General features: G+C 39.2%; 1 protein-coding gene across 7 annotated transcripts in view; it reads left to right on the top strand.

Moving 5' to 3' along the window:
- Window positions 1-794: 794 nt before the first annotated feature.
- Window positions 795-27,370, top strand: part of METTL16 (methyltransferase 16, RNA N6-adenosine) — a 62,984-nt gene continuing 36,408 nt past the window's right edge. For 5 of the 7 annotated variants that reach the window (XM_067714890.1, XM_067714893.1, XM_067714897.1 and 2 more), the window contains exons 1-5: window positions 795-954; window positions 6,210-6,337; window positions 19,128-19,327; window positions 24,065-24,205; window positions 25,872-25,987. In XM_067714890.1, coding sequence (XP_067570991.1) covers window positions 6,210-6,337; window positions 19,128-19,327; window positions 24,065-24,205; window positions 25,872-25,987 — 585 coding nt within the window. In that variant the 5' untranslated portion in view covers window positions 795-954. Of the gene's footprint in view, window positions 955-6,209; window positions 6,338-9,614; window positions 9,718-19,127; window positions 19,328-24,064; window positions 24,206-25,871; window positions 25,988-27,370 lie in introns of those variants that run through there. The other 2 variants (XM_067714894.1, XM_067714892.1) reach the window with 2 other exon arrangements.

Raw genomic sequence — 27,370 nt, forward strand, 5'->3', positions numbered from 1 at the left:
TTCTCCCGGACCGGGGCACGAACCCGCGTCCCCTGAATCGGCAGGCGGACTCTCAACCACTGCGCCACCAGGGAAGCCCGGGAAGCTCTTTTAAAGGAAAGAGGTACTAGGTAGGGGTCCAGAGGTTCAGCCTTTGGCCCTAGTTTTGTTACTTATTGTATGCCTTTTGAAAGTCATTTACCTTTTGGTTTCAATTGTACAACGGGGAGACTAATATTCACACTACTTACCAGAGGAGGGTAAAAATTAGTATAACCGAGTTGAGAAGAAAAATGGAAAGCATTTAACATTGCTTCCAGCTGAAGAGGCAGGTGAGGAAATACGTGGATTTTATGTCATCTGGATGTAAGATATTGAACAAACGACTTCATATTCCTGATCCCCAGTTCTTTCTCTGTAAATGAGACTACCCTTCCTCACCTCACAGGTTTATCTGTGATGATCAAGTGAGACATCGCACGAGGAGAGACCTATTGCAGAATAAACGGTAATTGCCAGCGTGTAATCCAAAAACACCCCTCCCCCCCTTCCCCGCGCAGCCATCCTTATATTCTTCGCCCAAACCCAGAGAATGTGATTTAGTAAATCTGGAGTGGGGCACAGAAGGCTACATATTTTTTTTTAATCTACATTTTTAAAAAACAATATCCCTAGCAGATTTGAAACTAGGCGTCCTAACCCAAAGGACTCTGCTTGCTACCACGCCCCCTCCCTCTGACAGAAGGAGCCGCGAAGTCCAGATCTCGCGACAGTTTCTTCTTTCTCCAGAATCTGCTGCAGATCTCGCGAGAATGGCTCGTCCAATCACGAGGCTGAATGGAGGCCCAAGATGGCGGCGCACTGACAGCGTAACATTTGCGTTTCTAGGATCTTCGGGCTGCTGGTGGCTTAAGACTCTGGGGTTGTAGAGGCCCACACTAGACTAGTCGTCTGGAAGCAACTTAGACCTCAGAGGTGAGTCACTTAATGTCTCTCACGCGGGTTGCGAGTTCACTTAACCTGTGTATGACCTAGGTTCCATATTCTCCTGTTCTGGGCCTGTGAGGTGTTGGTTTCGGGGTCTAGGGAGAGAGACCAGATGGTGTGTGTGTACATCTGCGTGCGCGTGCGGGGGTATATGTGTGTTGGGGTGGGTAGGAGAAGTTGGCAAATGGAGTGGCGACGAGTGCTGAAGTAGGAAAGACCGGCGGGGCGGAGGAGGTTTACAGAGATCCAAAACTGAGGCGGGAAGATAGTCTGAGGGGGTAATATGAAGGCGTGGAAGGAGTGGAAGAGATGGAGAGCTGGCAGTGGTCGAACTAGTGCAAAAAGTCGGATTTATGAGGGAAGGAGTCGAGAGAAAACGGAGATTAGGAATGAAGTGGTAGGGCTCTGTGCAGAAGGAATTTAAAGTTCTGAAAGCGGAATTTAGATTATTTTACAGACTTATGTATTAAGACACATGGTAGTTGAAGAGGATTATTAAGGGTCAGGAGAAACCAAGGAAACAGAAGCGTGGAGATGGGAAAGATCAAAGAAAGTCGAAGTGGAAGCTTAAGTGAAGGTCTACTACTTTGGCTTTCTGGACAGACTCGGGTAACCGGAAGAAAAAGGTCCAGCCCTAGACCTGAGCCTTTTAGACACTTTAAGATGGGGACTGCTTATCAAGAATGAGGGTGCTGTGTTTCAGTGTCCTGGACAGTGTAAAGAGTTCCATCGTGCTTTCAATCATAAAACACTTATTGCGTGCCTGCTCTCCAGGCCCTACTTTAGGCTCTGGGATATCGCAGTGAATAATAAGATAGACAAAATATTTTCCCTCATGAAGCTTACTGGCAGGGCAGATTTTAAAAAAATAAGTAAAATATATGGAATGTCAGATGGGTAAGTTTTATGTAGAAGACTGAAGCTACTAAGTGAGACAAGGAGTGTGTTCACTCACTGCTTATTTATTTTTTTTATTTTTATTTTTTTTATTTTTATTTTTTTTTTGCGGTATGCGGGCCTCTCACCGCTGTGGCCTCTGCCGCTCTGGACACGCAGGCCCAGCGGCCATGGCCCACGGGCCCAGCCGCTCCGCGGCATGTGGGATCCTCCCGGACCAGGGCACGAACTCGCGTCCCCTGTATCAGCAGGCACACTCCCAACCACTGCGCCACCAGGGAAGCCCCACTCACTGCTTATTTAAATGGAGGTACTCAGGAAAGGCATCAATGAGTAAGAGACGTTTGATCAAAGACCTGAATAAGGTGTGAGGGTACCTTGTATGTATGTATTTCTGAGGGAATAACAGTTTATGCAGACCAGACAGCAAGTACAAAAGCCGTGAGACAGGAGTGTGCCAGACTTGCTAGAGAAACAGCAAGGAGGCCAATGTGGCTAGGGCAGAGTGAGCCAGGAAGAGAAAAGTAGATTAGGTTAGAGAGAAGTGGGGAGTGACAATGCTGATGCCAGGTAAGTGCTGATACTCAGTTAAACTCTGAGGAATGGGATAGATTTAGCTAAGAACCCATCGCCTGTATTGGGAGCTTGGTTAGCAGAGAAGTGGCTTTATTGACTCATTGTGCATCTGTTCTGACCAGAAGGGTTGAATAATGAAGGAAATGAATCTATCATATTTGTAATTTAATTTGTCCATGTGTGTTCAGAGTGTTATGTGTGTGCACTGACATCAGGGGTACACGCATGACACTCTGAACAGGGAGGAGAAAGTGGCAACAAATGAGTTTGGAGGGGTAGATTATGTGTGCCTTGTTAATTATTTTGGACTTTATCAGCCTAAAAGCTTTAGGAAGGCACTGAAGGGATTTACCAAGGAATGTTCAGTTTTGTATTGGGGCAGGAGGAGGGGGATGTTGTTGCTGGGGTGAAGTGGATTGCTGGGGCAAGAGTGGTTAGAGAGGGCTTCCCTGGTAGCGCAGTGGTTAAGAATCCGCCTGCCAATGCAGTGGACACGGGTTCGAGCCCTGGTCCGGGAAGATCCCACATGCCGCGGGGCAACTAACCCCATGCACCACAACTATCGAGCCTGCACTCTAGAGCCCGTAAGCCACAACTGCTGAAGTCTGTGTGCCTAGAGCCCGAGCTCCGCAAGAAGAGAAGCCACTGCAATGAGAAGCCCGCGCACCACAACGAAGAGCGGCCCCCACTCACCACAACTAGATAAAGCCCACGTGCAGCAACAAAGACCCAACACAGCCAAAACACAGAGTGGTCAGAGAGACATCAGTTAGAGGCTATTGTAGTCATCCAAGAAAGAGATGATTATGGTCTGTGGCCTAAAGATATGGAGTTATGAAGGGCGAAAAATGGATAGGGTCAAGAAATAATTAGGAGATAGAGAATATTCAGGACATGGTGTGTTTGGAATGAGGGAGGCAGGGTGGAAAAGGTTCTAAAGGTTTCTCGCTTTTGTGCCACAAGGAAGATAGTGGTATCATTCAGCAAAATAGTGAAGATTAGAAGAGGACCAGTTTGGGGTGGGTAGAAATGATTTAATTTTGGACATGTTGTGCATGAAGTACTTTTGAGCCTTTCAAGTGAGTAGTCTGGTGGGCAGTTATATGCATGATTTGGAACATCTCGATAATTCTCCTTTGGACATGGTTGTTAAACTTCCAGTGTGGAAAGCTGTCAAAAACCTTCTGAGTATTAACATATTTATTACCACGTAAAGTTACATCTTTAACAAAGCCTGCAAAGGAACGGTACTTACTGCTAAGAGACTTTACAATAGCGGATATGACTGAACTGGGGAGATTAGGGAAGGAAAGACCTTCCTGAAGAAGAAATGCTTGAACTGTGGTAGTAAGGATGAGTAGGAATTCATCAGGTGAAGAGGGGGAGGAAAGAACATTATAGACAAAAGGAGTAACCTGGGTAAAGACCCTATTGCCAGAGTGGAGGGAAAGAAAGAAGAGCAATGGGTGAGACTTAAGCTGATGGTGAAAAAATAGGTAAGGCCACACCATGCTGGGTCTTATATGTATGCTGAAGTAATGTAAAGTTTTGAGCAAGTGGGCATGGGAGGAGGACACAGTGAAATTTACATTTAGAAATGATCACTGCAAGGTGGAAAAAGGAATGGAGAGAAAAAGCGTGGGGTCATGGAGACCAAATAAGAGGCTGTCTGGGCTTCCCTGGTGGTGCAGTGGTTAAGAATCCACCTGCCAATGCAAGGGACACGGGTTTGAGCCCTGGTCCGGGAAGATCCCACATGCCGCAGAGCAACTAAGCCCGTGCGCCACAACTACTGAGCCTGTGCTCTAGAGCCCATGAGCCACAACTGCTGAGCCCGTGTGCCACAACTACTGAAGCCCACACACTCTAGGGCCCGTGCTCCACAACAAGAGAAGCCACCGCAATGAGAAGCCTGCGCACCACAATGAAGAGTAGCCCCCGCTCGCCGCACCTAGAGAAAGCCCACGTGCAGCAATGAACACGCAATGCAGCCAAAAATAAATAAAATAAATATTTTTTTTAAAAAAGAGGCTGTTGTAGCAGTCTAGGCAACTTGTACTGGGCTGCTATTGGTGGACACAGGGAAAAATAGATGGATTTGAGAGGTATTTAGCTGGTAAAATCCACATAGCTTGATTTCTTGGAATACGAGAGGGATAGAGAACTATCAGGTGACTCTTAGGATTCTGACTTACACAATACCATTTAGATGAATGTGCATTATGAAAAAAATGGAAAATGCAGAATGATATAAAGAAGAAAATAAAAATCACCTACCATCCAGAGATACACACTAAAATATTTTTTAAATTACCAACTGCTTAGAGATTTACTCAACCACTGCAATGGGTTTTTTCCGGTTTTTATTTCTTGCTATAAATGTGTTCACTTTTTTCCTCTGTGTATTCTTGAGGAAAACAAAATTGCTATGTTTGTTTTCATTTGGTTTTAGCTACCTGGAAATAACAAGACTGAAATTTATAAAAGAAGTTGGAATAGAGGATTTTTTTGGTAGAGTTTGAAATCAGGAAGTTAAAAAAAAAAGATGTTTTTTGAAACTTTAGTGACTTTATGGTGCACTACCAAAGAGTCAATCCATGCAAGACCACTGTAAAAGCTAACCTCTGACTACAATATTCTTGGCTGTAGATTATGTTGCCTTCTGTCACTTTGATGCATTTAAAGGAATAGTTTCCAATTTTCTTCCCTTCGTTTAAAAGAAAAAGATTCATCACATGTTGCATACATTTTTAAAAATTGTGGTAAAATACACATAACATAACATTTAAAATTTTAACCATTTTTTAGTATACCATTCAGTGGCTTTAGGTGTATTCACAGTGTTGTGCAACCATCACTACTGTCCATTTCCAGAAGTTTTTCATCATCCTAAACAGAAGCCATGTACCATTAAACAGTAATTCACCATTCTACCCTCCTCCCAACCTCTACTAACTTCTTGTTTACTCTCTGTCTGTATGAATTTGCCTATTGTTGGCACTTCATATAAGTGGAATAATATAGTATTTGTGCTTTAGTGTGTGGCTTATTTCCCTTAGCATAATGTTTTTAAGGTTCATACATGTTGTAGCATGTGTCAGAATTTCATCCGTTTTTAGGGCTGATTGATATTCCATTGTATATATATCCCACATTTTGTTTATTTATCTGCTTGTGGACACTTGGGGTTGCTTCTACCTTTTGACTATTGTGAATAATGCTGCTGTGAACATTGTAAGTATCTGTTTGAATCTCTGCTTTCAGTTCTTTTGGATCTATACCTAGGAGTGGAATTGCTGGGTCATATGGTAATGTTTAACTTTTTAAAGAACCACCAAACTTTTCCACAGCAGTCATACCATCTTCATTCCCACCTGCAATGCCTGAGGGCTCCAGTTTCTTTACATACTTGCCAATACTTGTTATTTTCTTTCTTTCTTTCTTTCTTTCTTTCTTTCTTTCGTTCTTTCGTTCTTTCTTTCTTTCTTTCCTTTCTTTCTTTCTTTCTTTTATAATAGCCATCCTAATGGGTATGAAGTAATATCTTATTGTGGTTTTGACTTGCATTTCCGTAATGACTAATGATGTTGAGCATCTTTTCATGTGCTTATTTGTTGTTGCATATTTTCAAAATATAACTTCTTTTTTCTCACTTGGTTGGCAAAGATGTATTGGCTGTAACTGTTGAGTTGGCAACCACAGCTTTTCCTGTTGACTTTTTTTAACTAAATATGCGATTCCCCCCCCCCACCCTTTTTTTCTTTTTAAAGATGGCTCTGAGTAAATCAATGCATGCAAGAAATAGATACAAGGACAAACCTCCTGACTTTGCATATCTGGCTTCCAAATATCCAGATTTTCAGCAGCATGTTCAGATAAATCTGAATGGAAGAGTGAGGTAGGTAACAGATGAAGAATTCTTGATACAGTATTATACTAGTGTAATTTGAATGGACACAGCATAGTGGAAAGCGTACTGGACTGATAGTAGACCTGAATACTAATTCTAGACATTTCCTTAAACTTCTCATCTGACCTTGGACAAATCACTTAACCTCTCTCGGTTTTAGCATTTTAACCTATAAAATCAGAAGATTGGACCAAATGCTTTTAAGTTTCCTTCTGGCTACAAAAAACAAAATAAAATTTCTTGATGTCCAAATTATTGCTTGCCCAACAGAGATCCCAGAGTGCCTGCAGAAACCTTAGGATTGTACTCTAAAACTTGGTGACTGGTGAGGGTCTAAAGTCCTTATTTTAAGTGTGTGTTTATTTTGATGTGAGGTAGGAAAATAATAACCAGGATATCAAAACTGATTTCACTTCATTATTACGTAGAATGTCACTAAATTTAAGTTTAAAAGTTAATTATTAAAAATTAAGAAAATAATAGTATGACGCTTCAGGAAATGGCAAGGATTATGATAGTGGTATGGTAGGAACTGATGTTTGTGTTATACCCTTGAGAAGGAGATCTTTGACTGCCATCCTAAACTCTATGTGAGTTACAGAGGGGATTGGAAATTTCAAGCCTGCCTTGGGAAAATGTGGTGCTTCACCTGCGGGGAGGAGGAAAAGCAGGATTTGTGGAGCACTGGGAAGGTTGGGAATAATAAGATGAGAGGGCTTGAGGCATTTTGCTGACCTCACCCTTCCTCCTGGCAGACTTGTAGAACTGGAGGCCCTAGGCCAGGACTTAACCTGGGGGCCAAGTTACTCTAGAAATCCTAAAACTTAAAAAATATATATATAATACATATTTATTTACATTCATTTTTCTGGGAGATAATCCTTGATTTTCACCAGATTCTCAGAGAGATTTGTGACCCTCACCAATACACAAAGGTTAAGTCAAATGCCCTAGAACTGTGATTTCCAAGCTTTATTGTCTATTCCACTCAGTAAAAAGTCGAGCACAGCTCCATATATGAATGCTTGTGTTACTTACCATGTTACTATATTAAACACATTAGAAAACATACTTCAAACTGGAAATTAAAAATATATTTAAATAAGAGTTCTAATATTTTCTTTGCATACTCTAAAGGTTCATCTTTGGCACCTTACTTTGGAGATCACCCCAGAGATACAGAATTGGTGTTTCTCTTTGTTTAGATCATCTCTACCATTTTTCTTAAATCTTTGTTTCATAGTTATGTATGTGGATGTTATTTATCCTAGTAACTTTAGAGCAGATACAGTTTTGTTATTCTTTGTTTCCTCTCTACACTTATTTTTGTACTTAATTATTTAACAAATATCTGTTGATTAACCATTTTGCTCTAAGTTCCGGGAGAGCCATAATAAACAAGCAAGACTTAGTCACTGCCATATTTGGAGTAAACACACTAGTGCAGGAAGTGGACAAACAAACAAGCAGTTAGCCTTTCAGTGTGGCAGAACCTGTGGAGTATACAGTGGAATCACACAGAAGGGAGACCTGACCCCAGCTTTGGGATTTAGAGAATGATTTGAAACAGATACAGTGTCTTAGTTGTGTTCTAAAGAATGAGTCTGAGTTAGCCAGGTAGAAAGAAGAGTGTTACAGGCAGAGGGAGTAGCGTGTGCAAAGAGCACGGAGTAGTGGGGGACTGGAAAAGTTGAGCATGCCTAGGGTGTGGTGGTGGACAAATGACAGAAGATGAGGCTGGGAGGATGATGCTTGCAGTACTTTATAAGGGCCAGTGAGGAGTTTGGAATTTATCTTAGGGACATGTACAGAGAGTTCTTATGTCTTGAGAATTACTCATCCCGGGCTTCCCTGGTGGCACAGTGGTTGAGAGTCCGCCTGCCGATGCAGGGGACACGGGTTTGTGCCCCGGTCCGGGAAGATCCCACATGCCCCGGAGCAGCTAGGCTGTGAGCCATGGCCACTGAGCATGCGCGTCCGGAGCCTGTGCTCCGCAACGGGAGAGGCCACAACAGTGAGAGGCCCGCGTACCGCAAAAAAAAAAAAAGAATTACTCATCCCCAGTCTTATGCACTAAAGTTTTAAAGCAGGGAAATAACATTCAGAATTGTGTTTAGACAGGTGACAGGTGTATTCTAGGAGCATAGTAGAAGATGGATTGCAGGGGGAATTAAGACTGAAAGTATAGGCAAGTAAGTGGGAAATGGTTTTAGTAATCTACATTAGACATATTGGTGGCCTAACTAGGTAGAGGGGGGAAGGACAGAGATCACTGGATGAATTTGAGAGAAATTCATGAATATAATTAGCAGGACACAGTAGAAATTAAGTATGAACCAAGTATGGTGCTTGGTATTCCAACTTAGCAAGAGATTAGGTGGTAGTGCCATTTCTGCAGTAAGGAACAAGGGGGAATGAGCTGGTTGGGGGAGAGATGATATATTTTCAGTTTGGGGCATATTGAATCTGAGAAGTCTATGTGCAGTTGAAAATGGAAGTCAGAAGAGAAGGACACAGCAGTGGTGTGGGAGTGGTATTAGTGAAGACCTTGGGTCTTTGAATACTGAAAGATGAATAGAAGGGGGGAAAGAGTTCCAAGTATAGAGAACAGAATTTTTTGAAAGGTCTGGTAAGTTTGCAGAACTGCATGTAGATGGGGATGAAGTGGGTATAGAATAACAGCTTAGGGAATACTAGGAGATGAGACTGAAAGGAAAACAAAGAACAGGTCACAAAGAGCCTTTCATAGCTCTTAGCTCATGCAAAGTAGAATGGACTTGATTGCTCAGACTTTGAGGAACCAGAGGAAGATTTTTAGGATGGTTAGGATTTTTAAGATGGCTTAAGATTTATATATTTTAAGAAAAATCACTCAGAGCAGACCAAACAGATCTGTTATTACAACATATCTGAATGGCTTAAGGGTGTCTGACAAGTAATAGACATTCAATAAATATTTGTCAAATGCATGAGAATAATTCTTCTATAAAATCTAACTGTATGCCATTTACAGATGGCATACCTAAAACAAAATTGCAGATAAATAAAAAATAAAGGGCTGGGCAAAAATATACTAAACAAATGAGAGTTCCCTCCAAATTAAAAAAAAGTAAGATAGAAGGTAGAAAAAACCTCAAATTAGAAAAAGAAGACTAGTTTGTATTGACAAAAGAAATAATGTTCAATGAAGACTTAAATAAAGACTTTTAGCATGTTGAAAAATGTAACATAAGAAATAGCTTTTAAAAAGTGTTTGATATAATTCAGAGACATTTTTTCTTTGTCTTTCCAACCAAGTAGAGAAAAATAAACAGAACAATGGCCTCAGGGACTTTCAGAGGATCAATGAATGCTTCAAAGACAATTAGGTAAAAATACTCTTTGTGTATGTTCTTTTTCTTGGGGAGATAGGGTTTAAAGCTTTAACCTGTAATTTGAACTTCAGTTTTAAAAGAGTAATTGACCCAAAAAAGGTTAAGTACTGCTGATAGAGAGCCTAAATAATATAATCAATGAATTTGATTTAGTGATATGTTTTGAACTTTTAATCTATAAATGCACATTCTTTTTTTTTAATTGATACTGCATTATTTTATTATTTCCTTTATTTTTTGGCTGCTGTGCAGCACGTGGGATCTTGGTTTCGCAACTAGGGATCAAATTTGCACCCCCTGCATTTGAAGCGCAGAGTCTTAACCACTGGACCTCCAGGGAAGTCCCACACATTCTTTTTAAATAGCTTGCACAGGCTTATAACACTAAGAAGTGACTGAGTTGGAACTCTCTGGCTCAGTCTGTTGCTTCCCTTATTTATTTAGAGTTAATAAGATTAGAAGGAAAAAGAATTACAATTTTACAGATGGCTTGATTATTGTCTACCTGAAAAAACATTTGAGAATTACCTAAAAATATTCAGATGATTGCTGAATAAAACATACATATAAATATTTTAAAATGTATATAAATAAATAGAAAATTGATAGGTTTCCAGATATTAGTTGGAAAATATAGTTGCAATAAAAGATCCCATCCACAATAACAAAGAGGAATAGGCAGAAACTTGGCAAAGAAATATGTTAAGATCTATGTGGATAAAGCAATAGAATTACCCTCAGGGGTCTAGGGGAGACAGTGAATCTAGAGACACCGTGTGTTTCTGGATGGGGAGGCTCAGTATAGTTAATATGTCGATTCTTCCCCAAATCAAAATCCTTCTAAGGTTTTTGGGAGAGAAAGCGACATAATGTTTCTTCTGTTCAAAGAAAAGGTACTCAAAACAAATGTTATAAGTGGGTGATGGCAAGGTGAAGGGGTGTAAACTTTCCCAGACGGGTATTTAAATATATTGTGAAGTTCGAGTAATTAAAACATTAGCCCAGTAGTGCCACAAGAATGGGCCATCAGTTGTCTGGCACAAAGTGGCATTCAAGTCTCAACAGCATGTGCACATTAAATAGGGTGATTCCAGCCTGCTTTCTACTCAGTAGTATACCTCCCAGAGGGAGTATAGAGTGGGAGTGTAGAGTGGACAGGGTGAATCTTCCTTTCTTGATCAGTCTTGACTCCTGTGTGTTTCTCATAATGTGAATATCTTACAGTGCTATGAATGATTAAAGAGCTTTTTCAGTGTTCTCTTGGATTTTCACTTTATATGCTTACTTTGGAAGCTGACTCCTAAGTAAGATACCACCCCACCATGTAAAGACTGTAACATAGAATAAGGACATTTCAGGTTGTTAAGGGTGGAGGCAGACACCAATGGATTTTTAATAGATGCATTGGAACAGCTGTGGGGAAAGTGCATTAGATTTCCTTTCCTATATATTATGCAAAATAAATTCCTGATGGTTTGATGATTTCAATATATTTATTCTATTGAAGTACTAGAAAAAAATATATAGGTGAACTGTTTAACTTTCGGTGTAGGGATGGTCTTTCTGAGTAAACTCCAAGGGTAGAATTCATAAAGGAAATTTTATGGATTCAACTACATAAGAAGTAAAAACTTTTACATATCAGGAAATAGTAAAAGGTGACAACACAGTATAAATATTTAGCTCCCTTAATATAAAGAACTCTTAGAAGACAATAAGAAAAAGGAAAAAAACCTTAATATATAGGTTAAGGATAAAAACAGGCAATTTACAAACGAAGAAAGACAAATGGACCAAATTAGCAAAGAAAAAATATGCAGTATCCATCAATGGCAAAAATGTAGTCAAATAGGCATAGTGATAAAATGCTGGTAGAATTGCAGCTTTGAAAGTTCTAAAAGCATACTTAAATGAAATAATGTATGTTTGAGGATGTTTATCCCAAGGCTGTTTGTAACAAGGAAAATTGGAAATAACTTAAATTTCCAAAATTGTAGGTTCTTACAGTGCAGTTCCATACAGTGGAATACCACGTAGCCTATGGAATGGGTGTTGCAGATTATAAAACATCATCATTTTGTTTCAGACTGAAACCAAAGTATCTGTGCTGATATGCTGTGCATAGAAAAGGACTAAAAGTTATGAACTTGATGTTCAAAGTGATGGTTTTGTGATAGGCAAAAGTAATTTTTAAATTTCTTGCAAGGAAAAGCAAATTTGTCTGTGAAGGGATGGCAAGAGGATGAGGCAAGCTTGAGGAGAGCTCCTCTTCTTTAATAATGGGAGCAGTATGAGCTTCCCTATGGTTGGTAGTACAGCATATTTAGAAGCGATCTATGATAGAGGAAGAAGAGAAGATATGTACTTTTTTTTTAATGTAAACAACCTACCTGCTCCTGGACATCATCCTCCTTGTTGCTTACTTAGGTAAGAGTTGTTGATGATTATATGCGTCAGTAGAATGTTCTTTATTTTTATAGTGGCTTTTTATTTAACTCAAGAAGATATGTGAAAAAGAATGGTCAAAATGTAAACCCAGGTAATGATGGAAAAGGAATACCAGGCAGAACATTAGACCTGAGATGGATTGAAGTGTCATTTATTTGCTCAGCCCTTAAGTGCTCTCTTAAGGGAAGCAGGGTGTGATATGGAAAGAGGGGCACTTCTGAGTGAATCATCCTAAGGACCAGTCTTGAGAGTGCCACTTACCAGCTGTGAGGTTTTAGATAATTTTCTTAGCTTTACTGAGACTGAATTTCCTCATCTAAAAAGGAGGGATAAAAGGACATACTTTGGATGATTGTCATAAAGGTTAGCAATGATGTGTGCAAAGTGACTGACACATTGTAGACACTTAGTAAAGGATAGATATTGTTATTAAGCCTGGTACACTTGATAAGGTACTGAGGATTGCTGGTGTGATCTCTCTCTCTCCCTCTCTCTTTTCTCTCTCTCTCTCTCTTTTCTCTCTCTCTCTTCCCTGCATCCCTCACTGCTTTGTTGTAATCATATCTGACTGTTTCAATTAAATTTTAGTTTGTGCTTTTTCACAGAAACCAGCCCCATAGGAACATCCTGCAATTTACTTGAGCCCTGTCAGTTGAGTTTGAATAGAGTATGACACTTAACTGATTTGTTTTTAAATCAAAGACCTGGCATTGAAGGGCTGTGTCATAGTTTGTGACTGTACCATTTTTAGCACCTCAGTGAAGATCTAATGAATAGAAACCAATGTTGGAGTAGGGTGGGGAGGCTTCAGCCTTTATTGTTACATAAGGTTCAGCCTCTACAGTATTAGAATGATTGTTTCTTTAACCATGGTTACAGAATGTATCTTTCCAAACTCCATCTAATAATGGTAATACTGTATTCATCAATAGCAGAGCAAGAGTCATCATGGGGAAATCAGACCTGAGCCTGTTGACAATAGGCTGTTTTGTTTTACGAAGCTGGATGTGTTAAACAAACAACAAAGACTGATGGTATAAATTGCTAATTTCCACGTGAGAGCTAATTTTAGTCCCTGTGCCTCTCTGTGCTCTCAGAAATGAAAATGAAAAAAGATCTTGCCTGTGTTCAGGAATTTTGAATGTCCCAGGGTGCTAAAGTGACCTAGATATTTAACTAGTGAAGTCAGATGACTTCACTTTTGTCCTACAAAAAGATCTCCAACCCTCAGATTAGTGTCTGTATTTTCTTAAAAGTAAGAAAACAAACACTCATTTTGCTAATAACAAAGTCTAAGAATCAGCTCTTCATTGATTTTTGTGTATTTTCTTCAATTAGACTAGCTTCTGCTCGATGTCTTATACTTTTTGGTGATTAGGATGTAGTTCCTTAGTAATAAGTTGTATGCTCTATTCCATCAAAGTAAGCACATTTTTTTTAAATAGTGAGAATTGTTTATATAAACAACTCTGTTTGAAGGCACTAAGAAAATATATTAATTATATCGCTGTTTCTCTTGCTCCAAATGTTTCGTGAAGCCATGTAATCAATGCTCAAGCTGCACTACTATCTTTTGGGGATTGCTGTCATTGTGGGAAATATGCTGGTTTGGTCTCCAACAGAATTGGCCCCCTTTCATGGAAAACAAGTACTCTGGAACCAAGGATCTGTCTTCCTTTTTTGAAAAAGGAAGTGGTTTTTTTTTTTTATTATTCTACAAACATTTATAGAGCCCTTAATGGGAAAATTATAGAAATATATCCTTCCTACCTACATTTATAATGGGAATGTTGCATACGTAAAAGAAAAAAGGTCACGGTTCTTCCACCCCAGAGATCAAATTACTTGTGTTCCTCTCTAAGCCCTGTCCTTATGCATATATAGTAATTTTTGTGGTTGTAATTTTGCTATAGGTACAATCAAAGGACTTTTTTTTACCCACACTTGACATAAGCATTTTCCATATAGTTATAAAACACTTATTGTTGTTATGAAGGTATTATGTAACATGTGTTCAGATAATACAAAAATATGAGAATTTCCACATCCAGAGGTGGTTCTGACCCTTCCAGATTGTTTTCTCTGCATGTTCACATATAGGGTCTTTTTTGTCTTGTTTTTATTTTTACAAGAATGTGATCATAATGTACATATATGCTTTTACCCAAACTTGTGGGAGTTTTTTGTTGTTGTTGCTGTTAATTTATCAAGGAACCCTCTTCATACAAGACTGTGTGCATCAGCCCAGTCTTACTCCTTTTCATGACTGCAGAGTATTCTCTTGTGTGGATGTGGTATAGCTTATTCAGTCAACTCCCTAATGACTACTTTTAGATTGTTCCTAAATTTTCTGTAATGCAAAACTTAAATATATTTAACTGTTTCCCATACTCTTGGACTTCTTTTTTTTTTTTTTTTTTTTTTGAGTTTCACTGAATTTAGGGCAAGTCACTGGGCTTAGCTAGAAAAACTGGAGTACTCTTAACTGTAATTGGAAAGAGCAAAGAAGTGTTTGGATGACTAAGTTTTTCTTCCCTGTCATTTGCTCTTTAGCTAGCATAGCAATCCACATTTAAGAGACCAACTTGATTGATCAAGGTAGTTTCTTACTATTTTGCATGTAGGATTTTGGGTTCTTTGGCTAATATAGGGCTAACAGTAATGGTCATTTACAACTGTTCCAGGATCTTTATTTTTATATGATACTACTATCTCATTGCTTATTTGACCATAGGTGTGATAAAGTTAAAAAACAAAAAATTCTTAAACTCAGTTGTGGGTAGGTATGAGTTGGTGGAAAACACAAAACACCATAGGTTTGGCTTTTGGTTCTGTTTGACAACCTATTATTATTATTAATTAGTAGTAGTAGTAGTAGTAGTAGTAGTAGTATGATACTCGAATTCAATTAAATTCTCCATCTGTACTTTGGATCCCATACCCTCCCCCATCTCAAGAACGTTACATAGTCCAGTATTCCTTTAGTTAAATATTTAATGTCTGTCAACTAGTTTCTTCTTTTTGACTTATTAAAAAATTTAGATACAACTCATATATCATAAAATCACCATTTTAAAGTGTACAATTCAGTTCTTAGTATGTTCACAAGGTTGTGCAAGTATCACCACTATCTAATTCCAGAACATTTTCATCACCCCAAAAGAAACCCTATACCCATTAAGCAGTCACTCCCCCCTGCTGTGTCTCATCAACCCCTGGAAACCACTCATCCGCTTTCTGTCTCTACAGCTTTGCATGTTTTGGATATTTCATGTAAATTGAATCATAATATGTGGCCTTTGTGACTTTCCATTGACTTTTAAACGTGTTTAAATCTTCCATTAAAAAATTAGTAAAGAAACCTCTCCGTCAACCCTACCACTTCTGCCCCATCTCTCCCTTGCATAACTCAGCTTCTTGAAGAATTATCTATTTTTAGTGTCTCCATTTTTTCATACCATACTTAATCTTTAGCACATTCCAGGGTGGATTCTGAATTCTACCACTACGAAAGCAGCTCCTGAAAAGGTCTCCGTGGTCTCACATCACTAAATCCAGTTTCAATTTCCAGTTGACTCCTGAGAAGCACTGGGGTAACTGACACTCTTACCCTTCATGGACACCCTCTTCCCTTGGGCTCCTTGGCACCACATCACACTCTTCTGGTTTTCCTTCTTCCACCCTGTCTCCAGGTGTAGCTTCCTCTGTAATGATTGTAAGTACAACCATTAAAGGATTCTTTGAGGCTTAGTGTTAAGTTGTCTTTTCCTCTCACTTTGTGTTTTCTCCTTAGACACACTCTCATCTGTGCCAGGCCCTCATTTGTTTGTTTGCAAATCACTTATACATTTTTTCCAGATTTCCAAATCTCTTTTTCCAGATTTTCTGGGCTCTATACCTAGAGATCATACTTACTCAATATCTCTACTTGGATATCTCAAATACAGCTCAAATTTATGATATTTCTCCTCAAAAATGGTTCTCTGCCTGAGTTCCCAATTTCAGTGAATGGCACTGTCTATCTTGTTGAACAAGCCAGAGCCCTAGGAGATGTCTGTAAATGCATCCTCCTTCACCTCACATATCAGTCCATCAACGGATCTTGTCAATTTTCCCTCCTAAATGTCTCTAAATTCCTTTCACTTTTCCCTGTCTTTGCCACTGCCACCTTTGTCCAGCTTCTTAACTCAGATGACAGCAGTAGCTTTCTCATTGGTGTCTCTGCTTCCACTTGGTCCATCCTTATTCTATACCAGACATAAATCCTTAACATAGATTTTAATTATCCTGGTGTGATACTTTCACTTTCAGAAGTGTCCCGAATTAATTGATAAAATTATATGGTTACCCTAATTATAAGGTCCTATATAATCTGGCCTCTATCTTCCTCTCCAGCCTCATTTTAAACCATGCATGCTTACATTGCTATCTGCATTTTAGACACAGTTGTTAGAAACAGCGGTTTCTCAGTATGCCCCATGAAGTCTCCTGCCTCAGGGTCTTTGTACTTGCTCTTCTCTTTACCTAGGACCCTAGAATACCATGTTCCCTTCCCCCTGTTCTTTGTTAGTTTTTATTTCAGTCCTCAGGGAAGCCTTCCCTGACCTTCCTAAGGCAGTTCCACTTATTATGTAGGTTTCCTAGCACCTCGTATCTATCTTTTATAGCATTCATCACAGTGACAATTTTACATATATTCGAATGATTCTTAAATTAATACCTACCCTCTACCAGACTGTCAGCTTCATGAAGGGAGAGATTATGTCTGTATTTGCTTTTACTACAATATCTCCAGCATTTTGCACAATGCCTGGCATGTAGCTGACATGTAATACCTGTTGAATGAGTAAAGGAATGAACGCCAGCAATCACAACCTCTTAAAAATTCTAACCTATTCCATATAACTCAGTTGAGCAAAGTAGTGCCCAAAGAGAGTGAAACACTTTTATACTTCTTTAGAAGTGTGGAGTAGCCAAGTACCCCAACTTTCTTTATAATTCTGTTATTTACGATAGAGGTTGCCACCTGTCGGCCTGTGAATTATATAGGGCTTGCAGTTATTTATTGTCCACATATATTTTAAGAATCATAGAAATTTCATATAAAAATATGGGTTGCTGGTTTCATTTGGAAATTTTAGAGATCTAGCAGAACTGGGCCAGCAAACCCACTTGACATTAATTACCTAGAACTGAGTAGTGACCATCCCCTTTGAAATGGTCACTTGTGTCATCTGGCATAGTGCTACCGGAAGTGTGGCCATTGGTCTGTCCGCTCGGCCACAAACCATTTATTACTGTCCACAGAGGCGAGGACCTTGTGCCACACGTTTAGTTCAGCAGACATGTCTTTGGTTATGACTCTCAGTGTGTTGATTTACGTTCTGGCACAAGTTCTTGTCAGGGACTGGCATTTTGAGTAGTATGTTGTAAATATTTGAGTTTGCAATTCCTGAATTCCACAATTTTATTCAAAATGTCAGTGCAAAATAACATTCAGAAATTTTAGGTTAACAAAGCTGTAAATAGGTACTGCTCTTAGATGATACTGCTCATCGTTTATTTTATAAGGTATCTATGTTATTAAGTTTCTTTGATAGAAAAATTCTGAAATTTCACATTTCAGGTTTTAAGGCTTTGAACATAGACATCAGAATTGATTATATTCCTTTTGTGCGTCTAGCAATGAAGCTTAGTAATAGATTGGGCTACCGCTATAGAATAAAGAATGTGAACTTGTTTGAACGCTTTAGTGTGGTACTCAGATGTGAATTTCTTTCCATGTGTAAAAATTGACTATCGGGCTTCCCTGGTGGCGCAGTGGTTGAGAGTCCGCCTGCCGATGCAGGGGACACGGGTTCGTGCCCCGGTCTGGGAAGATCCCACGTGCCGTGGAGCGGCTGGGCCCATGAGCCATGGCCGCTGAGCCTGTGCGTCCGGAGCCTGTGCTCCGCAACGGGAGAGGCCACAACAGGCCCGCGTACCGAAAAAAAAAAAAAAAAAAAAATGAAGTACTGACACATGCTACACCATGGATGAACCTCACAAATATTATGCTAAGTGAAAGAATCCAGATGCAGAGATCACATATTACATGATTCATTTGTATGAGATGTTCACAAAAGGCAAATCTATGGAGACAGAAAGTACATTAGTGGTTGCCTAGAGCTGAGGGTGGAAATGAGGAATGACTTGCAGATGGGCATGAGGTTTCTTTTGGGGGGTGATAGAAGTGTTCTAAAATTGGATTGTGGTGATGGTTGCACAACTCTGGGAATATACGAAAAACTATTGTGTACTTAAAGGTGAATTTATAGTATGTAAATTATTCCTCAGGAAACCTGCTAAAAATAGTCACATTTAAAAATTTGGTGCTTGTAGTATTTGTTATATTTAAGTATGTTAACCTGTTTTCATTATTAAACATTTTATACTGCTTCCTTTCCACTTTTAAGTATGATTTTCAAAGAATGCTACCATCAAATCATGTTATTTGATAATAGTAAAAATAACCAGCACTTGTAAAACAGTTACTATGTAGTAGGCATTATGCTAGTACTTTTCACAGATGATCTCACAGCAACTCTACATATAGGTATTATTATCCCCATTTTACAGCTGAGGAAACGGTCTCATAGAGGCTAAATAACTTGTCCAAAGTCACATAACTAAGTAAGGAGACAATTAGGCAGGAATTGGAACAGAGGTACTCTTGTCCTCTGTGCTTCATGTATGAAGATGCAGTATTTTTGGTGGAAATTTATGCTGTCTTTCACATACTGTGACTGTTAAACGCCCATATGTGTATGCCACTGCACTGAATGTGCTACGTAACTATTTATATGTGTGATCTCTTAAGAAACAGGTGGGTGTTTGGTCCTACCTGGTTGCATTAAAGCTTGTAGAGCGTAGTGAGTCTTACTAATCAGTTTTACTTCTTTTTCTCCACCCCTCAGTCTTAATTTTAAAGACCCTGAAGCAGTCAGAGCTCTGACTTGTACTCTCCTAAGAGAAGATTTTGGACTTTCTATTGATATTCCGCTGGAGAGACTAATTCCCACAGTTCCCTTGAGACTCAACTATATTCATTGGGTAGAAGATCTGATCGGTCATCAGGACTCTGACAAAAGTACTCTCCGAAGAGGAATTGACATAGGTACATGGTTTTCAATTATGTTTTGGCTAAATATAAGTTTTATAAATTTTGCGAGGTCTTTGCAAATTCTTTGAAAACTTCTGGGTATTTGTTGTGTGAAGGAAGCTGGCTACAGATATCACTGTTCTTATTTGGGATACCTAGGCTTTTCTGCTGTCACTTTCTCTTGAGAAGAGAAGGGATTGTCAGCACCAGATGGAGCAAGGGGGTAAGAGAAGTGCAGAATGAAAGTGAGGCCCTTGTTTTCTTAGCTTTTCAGATTACCACGTTGATGTCTGTGTCAGTTGGGCATTATTTTTACTCTGAATTATTTGGTGTTAGTACAGTAATCCCTATATTGGGATTTTGTGGTGATGGTCACTTAATAAAAGATCATGTGGGACTGAATACTTTTAGGAATCTCTTAGGTGATTATTTATAGCGAGTATTTAATCCAAAATTAAAGGGAAGAAAAAAGACGTCGAGTTAAAAGAAGATGTTCTCTTAATTGTAATCTTCTGCAATGGGGAGGACTGTCCTGTTTGATTCATTTGGGAATGTAAGTAGAGAAGCAGAAGGAAATGAAGCCATGGTATGTTTTGCGATTATAAATGCATTATATGTTTTGTTATAGCCAGTATTTTCATTTGATAGGGTTTGAAATTTGTTAATCTTTTGGCCTTTACTAATCCTTTATAGAAAGTGTGAAGAATTGAGTTAAAAACTGTGGACCCTATTTCTAAACATAGTTAATAGGAAACACAGTTTCTAGATAGTAGTAAATGTTCAGCATTTGTGTGTGTTTTCAGTGCTCATCGTACATGAGCTTTGCAGCAGCATTTATTGAGCCCCTCCTTTCTCCTTTATGCACTCTCCTCCATTTTCTTCCATGACACCAGACTCCTCTGGTTTTCTGTTTTCCTTTCTAGTCACTCTTCTCCCCTTTTCAGGCTTACTTTCTTGTATTAAATGTTGAGAATCCCTAAAGCTCAGTCTTTAACCCTTTTCTTATTCATCACTCTACCTCTAGGCAATTTCATCCATATCTATGACTTTATTTTCTGCTTCCATGCAGATAACCTACAAACTGTTTATTCCTCCAACGCAGATTACTTTTCTTGAACTCTAGTCCCAAATATATGAGAAACTTGGATATCTCAAAAACTTCTCAGACTTCGTGACATCCAAGACCAAACTCATATTCTTTCTTCCTAATCTTGTCGTCCTTGATATTGACTTCTCTCCATTCTCACTGACAATGTCTATCACCGTTTCCTGTTTTTCTCTCTTAAATATTTCTTAAATTGTCTATTTTTCTCCTTCTCAGCTGCCACCATCCCAGTCCAAGTCACCATCATTTCTCCCTGTCTACAGAATAGCTTCTCAACTATTCTGTTCTTGTCCACTCTGTTGCCCCTCCATTCCATTCTCCAGAAAGTATGTATAAACCATATCTGAGCACATCTTTACCACTTTAATGGCTTCCTATTGCTTCTGTGATAAACACCTGAAACCTTTATTAGGCCTATTAGAATTTTCATTGTCTGATTCCTGCCCTCTAGGTCTCTCTCTAGGTCTCTCTAAGCCTCATAGATTTCTCTTTTTTAATAAATTTATTTATTTTAATTATTTATTTTTGGCTGCATTGGGTCTTCATTGCTGCGCGTGGGCTTTCTCTAGTTGCGGCAAGCAGGGGCTACTCTTTGTTGTGGTGCATGGGCTTCTCATTGTGGTGGCTTCTCTTGTTGCAGAACATGGGCTCTAGGTGCGTGGGCTTTAGTAGTTGTGGCATGCAGTCTCAATAGTTGTGGCGCACGGGCTCTAGAGCTCAGGTTCAGTAGTTGTGGCTCACGGGCCTAGTTGCTCTGCAGCATGTGGGATCCTCCCAGACCAAGGCGCGAACCTGTGTCCCCTGCATTGGCAGGCAGACTCTCAACCACTGTGCCACCAGGGAAGTCCCCGCAGGCGGATTCTTAACCACTACGCCACCAGGGAAGTCCCTCTAAGCCTCATCTTATATTCTTCTCTTTTATGTTTTTGGCACTTGTTCTAATAAGATGTCATGATTCCAGGCCTTTGTACATGTTGTTCCTTCTGCCTGGAACTTCCCACCTTCACCTCATTAATTCTTATTTGTACTGTAGTTGTCAACTCAAGCCTTATTTTCTCAAGAAAACCTTCTCTGACCTTCCAGCATAAGATAGGTTCCTTGAATATGAGCTTTAGAAAACCATGTTTTTTCCTTCATGGCATTTTTTTTAGTTTTAAACTACCCATTCACTTATCTGATTGATTAATGTCTTTCTCTGCCACTAGATTACAAAGTACAGAGCCTATTACTTTTTTGCTTACTATAATATCCAAAAGCCTAGCAAAGTTTCTGGCACACAGTAGGTGTTCAGTAAATGATTTGTTGAATGTCGATGTATAAATACATCATTCTTTCAACATTCAAAATTCTGAACATCCAATATGAACTAAGCACTATGTAAAAATAATGGGGTTTAACAAAAGTTTTTTTTCTTTTATGTTCATGGCAGAAGATTGGCTGATGGGTTATAAAAAGCTTTAAAAGCTTGAGAGCCTATTTAGTACTAATTTATTTTAATTATGCCCCAAACCCTCTAAAATAACACTTGGGGATATAGGAGGTTAATGGATTTTAGCTCTTCACAAGGGGCACTCTTGCTGAAATCGCATTCATTCTAATTAGGGTTTTATATAAATTCTTCCCCCAGACTCCATTAGTTTGCTCTAATTCTATGGTTATAAACTTTTCATTTTTATTTATCATTACAAGAATTATTACCCATTTAAAAATGTCATTCATGGGCTTCCCTGGTGGCACAGTGGTTAAGAATCCACCTGCCAATGCAGGGGACACGGGTTCGAGCCATGGTCCAGGAAGATCCCACATGCCGTGGAGTAACTAAGCCTGTGCACCACAACTACTGACCCTGCGCTCTAGAGCCCGCGAGCCACAACTACTGAGCCCACGTGCTGCAACTACTGAAGCCCACGTGCCTAGAGCCCGTTCTCCGCAACAAGAGAAGCCACCACAATGAGAAGCCTGCACACCGCAATGAAGAGTAGCCCCTGCTTGCCGCAACTAGAGATGGCCCGCGTGCAGTAACAAAGACCCAACACAGCCAAAAATAAATAAATAAATATTTTTTAAATGTCATTCACCTTTCAGAGGGGATCAGGATGTTAGAATGCAAGTCTTCTGGTCTTAAGAATTGAGAAACCTGATTTTTTTTGGCGAAGGACAGGTCTTTTACCTGCGTTTATTACCCTCTTGGCACCTGATATTAGGGCAGCTGAGGGAAGGTGTCCTTTTTTCTTTCTCCTTTTAAATGAAATTGAAGTATGAAGAGAGAGGTAGTTGTATGAGAATCAAGGGCCTGGGATCTGGTTTGGATTTTTTTTTCTACAGAGCTGGAAGTGCTACTTAAATTTCCTTAATTTCCTTATTCTGAGTGGCTAGCAGGGGCTAAATAATTGTGAACTCTGAGAGGAGCTTGAGTACCCTTTACCACTCCTTCCTGCACCACCTCCCACATCCCCAAGGAGATGTTTGCCCAGTGGCATCAGGGCCAGGATGCTGTTAGGTGAACATGATAGGGAGTGTAGCAATCACTGTGACTGTCAGAGCTTAAATGTTCTGGCTATCACTTGTTGTCATGTCTTTTACTAGTCTGTTCTGAGTACTTAATGAGGAAGCAGTAAGATGAGACTGGCTTTCCTCTGGGTTAGGAGTATCTCTGGCCTCCAGCTCTTCCTGCCAAATCCTTAGAAGACTAGACTGGCACCATGATGTGGTCAGTGGAAAGTGGGCGTGGAATGGCTAGTATGGGCTGACTACTGTGGGCCTCCAAGAATACCAGCTTTTCTTCTCTTGAGTATGCTCTTTAGGATCTTACTGGCCAAGATCAGTTAAAGGTTGTAAAAGCAATTATTTGTCGTTAGTATATACTCAAACATATACTTGTCCAGTCTATGGTTAGAGGTTCTACATGCAAGTTTAGAACCAAACCCTAGCTGTCAGAGAGATTTTTGCCTGGACCATTTGCCTTTGAATGTCTCCCTTGAAACTATGGTGGGGCAAGCCAATGACTGATGTTTTGGATCTGGATCAAATGTTTTTCCATGTCTCCACATCTAAGAAATGAATCCTCTCTTTAGTTTTTAGGGTTTTTTTGTTTTGTTTAACTTCTGGTTTCCTTCAGGTAACAACTTACAGATAGATATGAGGGGAATTGGGTGGTTTAATATTATAAAAATTTTATACCCTATGTATTTTTTTCTGCTTTTGTAGAATGGGATGTATACATTGATCTATTTTAAGATATTACTGTGGTGTTTTAACAAATAACACTGATTTCTTTCAAGAAAATCAAGTTTGGGAGAGATTTAAAATGAAGACTTTTTATAAAGTAAATTAAATTGCTTTGACAATTTTCAGTTAGTCAGTCACGTATTTCTTGATCACCAGCCAATTATGCAAACTTCATTTTACGTACAGCATACAAAGAAGACAGCAACGTTTCTACCCTCTAGGAAATTTGAATCTAATTATGAGTTAAGACTAACATACATGAAGCCAGTAGCCACAGTATGTGTGTAATCAGTACCAGCTTGTGGTTTAAGCTGTTAAGGCTATAAGAAATTCTAAGAAGTGAAGAATGGTGTTTTTGCTTGTTGGGCTCACCTTCCTCTCAGGTGTGTGCAATGTGTTTTGAATTCCTACCGTACTAGGTACTGGGGCATCCTGCATCTATCCTTTACTTGGAACAACCTTAAATGGCTGGTATTTCCTTGCAACAGAAGTAGATGACATGTGCTTCAACTATGCAAAGAAGAATGTGGAACAGAATAACTTATCGGATCTTATAAAAGGTTAGCTCTGTAGAATAAATACTCCTTTCAAGCTTTGTTTATTAACCTGTCTTTCTAATTTAACACATCTCATTGTCTTCTGCTTTAATATACAAACTTTGGTAATTTAAAACAATCTGGTACATTGTAATTTGGTTTGCTCCTTTGTTACCAGAATTAACTCAGAAGGAAACAGAGTAAATACAGTCGATCCTCATAATTTGTGAATTCTGTGTTTGTGAATTTGCCTACTTGCTAAAGTGTGCCTACTAGGGGCTATTTTTAGCCTCCACATCAATACTCATGGTACTTTTGTGATCATTCACAGACACGTGCAAAGCAGCAAAAAATTTGAGTCACCCAGCATGCGTGTTCCCAGCTGAAGTTGGACAAGGCAATGCCCTGCTGTCTTGTTTCAGCTCTCATACTGTAAACAAGTGTCCTTTTCATGGTGTGTTTAGTACCACTTTTTCTTTTTTTTTTTTTTGCAGTTTTGTGCTTTTATTGGTGATGTTGCTGTTTATAATGTCCCCTAAAACAGTGCTTAAGTACTGCCTAGCGTTCCTAAGTACAAGAAGGCCATGATGTGCCTTACAGAGAAAATACATGTGCCAGATAAGTTTCGTTCAGACATGTTATAGTACTGTCGGCCATGAGTTCAATGTTGATGAATGAGTAAGGATATGTATTGATCGGTTGATGAAAATGTTGGGACCAGAGGCTCAAACTTACCTAATCATGTATTTCTCTTAGGAGCTAGTGGTTCAGTATTCACTAATTCAGCGTTCGTGGTGACTATAGAACACTGCTACCACTAAAGATGAGAATCAATTGTGTATAAAGTAACCTAGTCACCAAGATTTTTAAAAGGAAGAAAATCCTGCTTTTGATTAAATTATGCTGTCTTTTTTATTTTAGTACATGGAACTGTGCTACAAATAGTCAAATCTCCTTAATGCTTAGTTAATTTTTACGTCTGTGCTTATTGTATATATATAAAGGGCTGGGTTTTTTGTTTTTGTTTTAGTTTTTTGTCATTAAAGAGACTTTATATCTCTCTTTGGAAGAAATAGGCTTTTCTTACTAGTGTTAAACATATCGCAAGGGGAGATATTAATATATTATTAATGAGTTTTTTAGTTATCCATTCCTGTGTTACAAATGACTCCAAAATCTGGCAGAGACATGGTTATTAAACAATAAACATTTATTAATAATCTCGTGGTTCCTGTGGGTCAGGAGTTTGGGTGTGGCCTAGCTGGGTGGTTCTGGTTCAGAGTCTTTCATGAGGCTGCCCTCTGAAAGCCTGGGGGTAGAGATGTGCTTTCCAGATGGCTCACTTACATTGCTTTTGGCAGCAAGCTTTAGTTCATTGCCATGTGGATCTCTCCTCAGGGCTACTTGAGCATCATTACAGCGTGTCAGCTGGCCTCTCCTAGAGCAAGTAGTTTAAGAGATAAGACAAGGAGGAAGCCGGATTGCTTTTTATGACCTAGCGTCAGAAGTGATACCCTATCACGCTCATCACATTCTCTTCAGTAAAAGCGAGTCATTGAGTGAAGCTACACTCAAGGAGAGGGAAATCGAACTCTACCTCTTGAAGGAACTAGTAGCAAAGAATATGTGGACATATTTGAAAACTACCACAGTCGTAATCATAGTTAACAGTCTCTGTTTTTTCTCCTAGTGGTAAAAGTACCACAGAAGACACTCCTGATGGATGCTCTTAAAGAAGAATCTGAGATAATCTATGACTTTTGCATGTGCAACCCTCCCTTTTTTGCCAATCAGTTGGAAGCCAAGGTAAGATATCTTCTGCTTTAAAGTAGTGGAATATTTAGTTAAGTTTTCCTTGTTGCAAGATAAGAGCAACTTTTATTTTGGAAGCTGTATCAGTTAGGATGCTTCTGGTATCAAACACCTGAAAACCCAATTCAGATTGACTTAACAAGAAAGTTTATTGGTTTACATATCTGAGAAATCCAGCACTAGCATGGACTTCAGGAACAGTTTGATCGAGGAGTTCATAATCATATCAAGGCTGAGACTCTGTTTTTTCAGGTTCCCCTTGGCTCTTATCGGGCCCTTGGTTGTTTTTGTTCTCAGGCTCGTTTACTTGTGGCAGAGTAATATTTGGGGAGTGGGAGAGGGTGAGAAGAGAGCTCTTTTCTTCCCCAAACCATTTAACATTTGGATTTCTTCTGATTGGACCAACTTAGGTTACAGTCTACTGCATTGGGCTTATTGGCTTAAGGAGAGGGTCACTGGTTTTACTGCCAGCTGTCATTTGATAGCAAACAAATGTCTTATTTAGTCTTTCCAACTTGAAATGAATATATTCATTTCATGAAATAAAATATATTTGCTTATGAATATGGAAAGATGCATTGGCTAAGAAAACTAACCTATTAAAAATCAATAAAATATTATTGATTTAACCTAAGTTTTCCTTCATCTAGAGAAGAATTAATAGAAAGTGAATAATATTAATCAGAAGGAAACGAGGGGGTGTGTATGCTTAAAACTTTGAGAGAATAAATTGTTTTTAGAATCACTCAGATACTCTTAAGTACCATTTACATACCTCATAACAAAATAAATTCCAGATGGATTAAATTTGGTTGCGGGCAGGGAGGGGAAGTGGGCAGAAATTTATTAGCAATACCAACATTCTAGATTGGAACATGAAGTGAAGCAGGATTTAAGAAATCTAAATTTTAGCCTTCAGTGCAGATAAATTTGAGAACTATTGATAAAATAGCCACATCCTGGTGTACATTTCTTTTAAAAAATGTTGAGATACATGGGCTTCCCTGGTGGCACAGTGGTTGAGAGTCCGCCTGCCGATGCAGGGGACGCGGGTTCGTGCCCCGGTCCGGGAGGATCCCACATGCCGCGGAGCAGCTGGGCCCGTGAGCCATGGCCGCTGAGCCTGCGCGTCCGGAGCCTGTGCTCCGCAGCGGGAGGGGCCACAGCAGTGAGAGGCCCGCGTACCGCAAAAAAAAAAAAAAAAAAAAAAATTGAGATACAACATATGTACATAAAAGTACACATGCCATGAGTGTAAACTGGATTTTCCAGAGTGAATATTCTTATAGAACCAGCATCCAGATGAAGAAATAGACTATAACTAGCACCAGAAATAAATATCTTTTTATAGCAACTTTACTGAAATACAATTTACGT

The sequence above is a fragment of the Pseudorca crassidens genome, chromosome 19 (genome assembly GCF_039906515.1).
Source record: "Pseudorca crassidens isolate mPseCra1 chromosome 19, mPseCra1.hap1, whole genome shotgun sequence".
Classification (NCBI taxonomy): Eukaryota; Metazoa; Chordata; class Mammalia; order Artiodactyla; family Delphinidae; genus Pseudorca; species Pseudorca crassidens.